This window comes from Pundamilia nyererei, unplaced genomic scaffold, assembly GCF_000239375.1.
Source record: "Pundamilia nyererei isolate P.nyererei 1_Seehausen unplaced genomic scaffold, PunNye1.0 scaffold00042, whole genome shotgun sequence".
Taxonomy (NCBI): domain Eukaryota; kingdom Metazoa; phylum Chordata; class Actinopteri; order Cichliformes; family Cichlidae; genus Pundamilia; species Pundamilia nyererei.
In genome coordinates this window covers 1,556,144-1,562,086 of record NW_005187443.1, presented here as the reverse complement: position 1 = coordinate 1,562,086, position 5,943 = coordinate 1,556,144, and the positions used below count along the sequence as shown (strand labels likewise).

Below are 5,943 nucleotides of genomic sequence, written 5' to 3'. Positions count from 1 at the left end.
TTGAAATGATTTTCACCTTATTTGAGCCACTGACCCTTGATTACTCTCAAACTAAGTAAATGATACTAGTCAATTTTTGAGTGTTGAGCTCTACAGGATTTTTGCCTTTGTGCTTGACATCAATGTATAATAATCAGATTGGTAAAAATGGATTTCATTCTCATTAGTTACACGTAGTTCCAACATACATTTACAATAAGGTTTGTGGTGTACCCACAGTCACAAGGGTATAGTTTTTAGCGAGATGTGTTACTGTAGGATTTCTCTTTCCCTTCTTCGTTTACAATAATAGATATCTCAAGGGATTTTCATAGTAACGTAAAGATCCTCCACTTTTAGAGAGAGAAAACACAAACACAATTCTCTATGAGCAGCACTTGGCAAAAGTGGGGAAGAAAAACTCCCCTTTCACAGGATGAGATCTCCAGCAGAACCAGGCGCAGGGAGGGGCAGACATCTGCTTTGACTGTTTGTGTATGAGGTGAAATGGGGGGGAATAGTGAGAGACCAAAGTCAAAAACAAGGACTAAACAAACTGAGAAAGTGGATAAAAGTTAACTAAAAAGAGGGAGTAGGGGAGAGGTCCCCTTCTCATGATGGGAACTCTCCCATTAGTCTGAGGCTAAAGCAGCATTACTAAGGGATAGTTCGGATCATTTGACCCAGTCCTCTACAAACGTTATTGAAAAGGGAAGTTTTAAGCCTCATCTTAAAAGTACAGAGGGTGTCTCTACTCTGTGTCTCCTGAATCCAAACTGGGAGCTGGTTCCACAGGAGAGGAGCCTGAGAGTTGAAGACTTGGCCTCCTATTCTAGTTTTAGAAACTCTACGAATCACAAGTATGCCTGCAGTCGAGCCTGCTCATTCCAGACTTTGTATCCAAGGATATGGATTAAAAAATCTTCAAGGATTTTAAACTCTTGATATCTTTCTTATATCACCCGTTCAGTCCCTGGGTTTCCCCAATTTATATGTGTAAAGAAGTAAGTCTAGAGACAAAGCTGGTGAGGGCCATCACTATGGCTAAGGTGACAAAGATACTAAAACAACTGCTGGATGACTGTGCCACTGGGTGGCTGGAATTCACCCTGACTTCCTCAAGGTTCATGATGTTTTGCGGCTTTGTTGGTTAAATCTCTTCTGCAAAGTCTTTATGGAAGTCTGGAGCAGTGACTCTGGATTAGCAGACTGGGGCGGTGATACGGGGATTCCTGTAACTATTCTTGTAACTGTGTGTGGTACATTTACATGGGAATCACACTTTTCAGCTCACCTGGAAAGGTCGTGCCAGTGTACTGAGGCGGTGGGTCCCTCTGTTAGAGTGTACTTGGAGAGGGCATATAACTGCGTCCTTTGGAGTGTCCGGGTGCTTAGGGAGAATGGTGCACCTGGCTCATTGTCATATTCAGTCCCTGTACAACCATCACAAAAGCATGGCTCATATTGCCAGTAGTAACACTCTTCCCAAGAGCGTCTGCACCTGGAGCTGTTGAAGGAATTGAATTATCTTGGCTCTCCTTCACGAGTGAGGAGTGGAGTGGAAGATAAATACGGTTTTGCGGTGTTGGTAGTGATGAGGGTCTTATACTGGAAAGTGAAGCTGTCAATTTACCAGTCTATCTATCTACAGCCATGAGCTCCTGCTAGTGACCAAAAGAATAAGATCACAGAAACAAGCAGTAGATGTGAGTTTCATCTGAAGTGTGTTTGGGCTCCGCCGTAGAGATCGAGTGAGGAGTCATTTGGAAGTAGAGCTGCTACTTTTCTTTATCAAAAACAGCTCACTGAGGTGATTCGGTGTTCTGACGAGGATGTCTCCAGGGCACCTTGTAGTGAGGTGTTTTTGTCATAGAACACCAGGAAGATACCTCGGGGAAGATCCAGGACACGCTGGAAAGACTACATGCCTCGGGTGAGTTGGTGGTTTTGCCACTGAAGAGATCCAAGGCGTGGCTGCAGAGGGGGGTTCTGGATTATATGGCGAGATGATATTAGGAAGCACCATAGCATAAAAAGAAGCTAAGAAAGTAGCATACTTCACTGTTAATGTTTACTCGTGAGGGTAATTTCAAATCCATTAGTCGGCTTTTAATATTTGTTGGAAGAGCTTGTAATCTCTTGACAGACATAAAAAAATTATTACTGACTTACCTTTTTGTAAATATTATATTTTCTAGTATATTAAGGTAGATGTATCGGTGTTTCAGTGACCTCCACTTACATGATCACTGCCGTTGCCCGTTTGTGTCTTCATAATGACAGATGACAGGTAATTAAAACCATAAGCGCTCCCATTCTGCTTCTTGAGTTGAAGGCACACATTTCTTTTCCTCAAAAATTCTCATTTTATCTTTTCAAGCAAAGGCATAATCCTCTATCGTGAAATCCAGAGCAGACTGTCTAACTGTACTTATATAAAAGAGCAGCAGTACCCAAGAAAAGGATGATGTTTATTCTCACCATTTGCTTCTGAGCAAATAAATGTATTTAGATCCAAAGATGTTGTTTTTTTTAACTGTTATATTTAATGTAGAACTTTTCCTCGTGACAATGATGATGTTAGTTATCTGTTGCAGCTTTTGATATCAAATGTGCAGCTTTAGGAAAAAAAAAAGTTTGTCCCCACCATGTGGCAGCATCTGCTGTTTACAGTTTATTTTTATCATTAGTGTTTCACTTGACTGTTCTATTATTAGCCCAGTATCCCCTTGCATCTTTGTAATGCATGTTTAAAAAAGAGAAAAAACAAAACAATCCATTCAGAAATGATGTAAAGCTGAGTAAGTATCAAAGGTAGGAGAAAACCTTCGTGTTGGTCTAAATTTAATTCAAACTGGAGACAGACCGAAAAAAAATGACCAAAAAAAACAGCTGTAATGCACAAACCTGCAATACAGCTTATTTACAATCATAAACGCATCATTTGTGCATTTAATCCTGTTGATTTTATTTTCTCTCTGATTTTTTGTGACTTAAGGGAGTCTTTCTCTTACATAAGGTTCTGGAAAGTATTTAAAGAAAGACAAGGCAGGGAAAGTCAGACTCATTCAGTTAAAGGAATTAGGAGCAGTGCTTTCAAAACAGATGCTCTTCCAGAAAATGGTACGATCCCACATACCAGCAGGAAGTTACTTCCCATTTATGATCTTCTCCTGTGTGGCACATCATTGTTTGTCCTGACATGCCTCTAGGTGTCTGTGTGCTGCTCTCAGTGTGTCCTGCAGGTCTTTGTACCGGGCCAGAGTGCAGGCTTCCTCTAGCTGGGCCCAGCGGTAATCCTGGTGCTCATCAGACAAAGTCACAGCAGTCCCTGGGTCCTTCAGCTCAGCCAACCAGTACAGCACCTCTTTGGGTTTGCCACGCACCTCATAGTGCAACTCCTGAACAAAGCCTTTTATCACTTTCAGGTGCTCTGCCCTAAGCCCCGCCTCCTCCTTGGTCTCTCTCAGTGCTGTGGTGAGGTCATCCTCACCTGGGTCCACATGACCTTATGGTGAATTTATTAGGGGGGAAAAAAGACTCATTAACGTGTAATTTTCTGTAATGAAGAACAAAATCAATCTAGTGTTTCTTAAACACACCTTTCGGTGGCGTCCAGTGGTGTTCCCCATAAGATGTCTGCAGAAGGAGATACTCGATGTTGCCTGGAGGAGGGATGCGGCCGACTAGACGACGAAATATGATAAAGCCACAGGCTCGGAGTACCATCTTCCTGTTATACACAAACACAATTCCTCTGTTATTGTGTGTTTGCTTTCCAGAAAACTAAGGACTTTATTGGATGATGACAACATTTTTATAACCGCAGATATAGAACAAATTTAAAGTGTCAAATCACAAACTCATGCATCCTGCACTCAACTAACATATAACATTTCAACAGTGCCTTAATAAAAGTCCAGTGCTAGTCATTTTTTGTTGTTTATGCATCATGTTTTGCATTTGTTACATAAATGTGTATTTTACAGATAAGGTGCACATGCCCACAAATATTAACATAGACAAATGTACATATACTCACAGGCCACTTTGTTAAGTACACTTGCTCAACTGTATTAATCCAAATATTTAATCAGCCAACCATGTGGCCACAACTTTAAGGTCAAGACGACTTAGTGAAGTTCAAAGTACGTGTCAGAATAGGTGATTTAAGTGGCTTTTCATGGCTGTTGGTTCCAGTTGGGATGGTTTAAGTATTTCAGAAACTGCTGATCTACTGAGATTTTGCCACAAGGCCATCTCTACGGTTCACAGAGAATGGTCTGAAACACAGAAAATACGCTGTGAGTGGCAGTTCATTGCTTGACTATACTATGCTGATGCCAGAGTTCAGAGGAATGGCCAGACTGCTTTGAGCTGACAGGAGGGACTCAAATAACTGTTCATTACAACCAATGTATGCAGAGGAGCATTTCTTAATCCACAGCATGTCAAACCTTGAAGCAGGAACAAGAAACTGAAACAACAATTTACACGGTCTCACCAAACTTGAACAATAGAAGATGGTCGTAAAAATGTTGCCAGGTCTGATGAGTGTCGATTTCTACTGCAACATTTGAATGGTAGGGTCAGAATTTTATGTAAATAAGATGAAAGCATGGATCCAACCATACATTAGGCTGGTGGTGATGGTGTAATGGTGTGGGAATTATTATCTTGCCACACTTTGGCCTCTTGGTACCAATTTTAACTTCACAGCCTGCATGTCATTCCTTTTAAGACCACTGTGTACCCATCTCTTGATGGCTGCTTCCAGGAGGATATTGTGCCATATCACAAACTTCAAATGATCTCAAACTGGTTTCTTGAGCACGACAAGTTTTAAGCCAGGCTATTCCCTGTATTTGAATGGCCAAAAAAGCTCCTTTGGGATATGCTGGAACAGGAGATTAACATTATATTGACATGCTGTCATGTCAATATGTACCATAACCCATAGAAGAATTAAGGCAGTCCTGAAAACCAAAGGGGGTTCAATCCAGTACTAGCAAATTGTGTATATCGCTTTTTGTTAGTTAGTTACTGCAAAGATTAGTGATAGGTACATTTATTATTGTACATGTGGTACTAAGTCCTGTGAAAATAGTTATAAACACTCTAAACCAGCTCAGTGCAGGTTCTGAAATGTAGCTTTGCGGGAAGACTAATTCTTTTATATATTTATTTTAAAATCAAGCGACAGTTAAAGACTAATTCTATACCAGATTCTATGGATTTATTTTGTAAAACACAGTCGCGACGATTAAATATTTACTGACGGAAAGAAATGTGTTAGTATTTACAGCACACGGTTAGCTAGCTTTCAAATCGGATGTGAAGCCTAATATGAGCTTCAACCGCCGCTTTTATGGTGGATGTTTCTGCTCCACCGGACGCACTGCTGATCTTCACCTCATGCTCACACACTGCACGAGGCCATTATAAGTCAATTATTTTCAAGAAATCAGCGCAAACTACTTACAGTGAATGATTTGACAAGGAAGAGAGAGCGGAGCGCCGAGAAAATACTCCGGGCACTCTGCAAAGAATGACACAGATAGTTCCGGTTTGTAGAACAAAAATTATCAAATCAAGTCTAAACCAATCAATAAATATAAAAAGTATTCTATTATTGGCTTATATAACGTATGTTAATATAGCATTACATCACTAAATTATTCCTGTTAGCATATATTCTGTTGTCTCTATAATATAATGTCACTATGCAAACCGGTTATTAAGTCTATAATAATGTATTGTGCATAATGCATATATGTAAAATATATCATTATATGTTTCTTTCACATGAAAAAAAAACTCTGACCAATAACGTCAGCTGTAGAATCAAAACACTAGTATAAAAGCCAGTTTTGATTAAAAAAAAAAATTATCTCCTAATTTCATAAAGCTACTTTCCACCACCGGTACTGCTCGTTTTACTTATGATAATTCATCTTGAATTAT

At 40.0% G+C, this 5,943-nt stretch overlaps 1 protein-coding gene across 1 annotated transcript; it reads right to left on the bottom strand.

Moving 5' to 3' along the window:
• Window positions 1-2,806: 2,806 nt before the first annotated feature.
• Window positions 2,807-5,530, bottom strand: nudt2 (nudix (nucleoside diphosphate linked moiety X)-type motif 2). Its single transcript, XM_005731263.1, has 3 exons — window positions 5,462-5,530; window positions 3,582-3,712; window positions 2,807-3,487 (listed from the first exon to the last, which is right to left on the bottom strand). The coding sequence occupies exons 2-3, from the start codon at window positions 3,706-3,708 to the stop codon at window positions 3,165-3,167; spliced, it is 450 nt and encodes a 149-aa protein (XP_005731320.1). The 5' UTR covers window positions 3,709-3,712; window positions 5,462-5,530; the 3' UTR covers window positions 2,807-3,164.
• Between the last annotated feature and the right edge of the window lie 413 nt (window positions 5,531-5,943).

Excerpts from the sequence above, each read along its gene's own strand:
- nudt2 (XM_005731263.1), bottom strand. The coding sequence starts at position 3,708 with ATGGTACTCCGAGCCTGTGGCTTTATCATATTTCGTCGTCTAGTCGGC. Across the intron at positions 3,488-3,581 it reads CCACTGGACGCCACCGAAAG|GTCATGTGGACCCAGGTGAG; the intron begins GTGTGTTTAAGA and ends ATTCACCATAAG.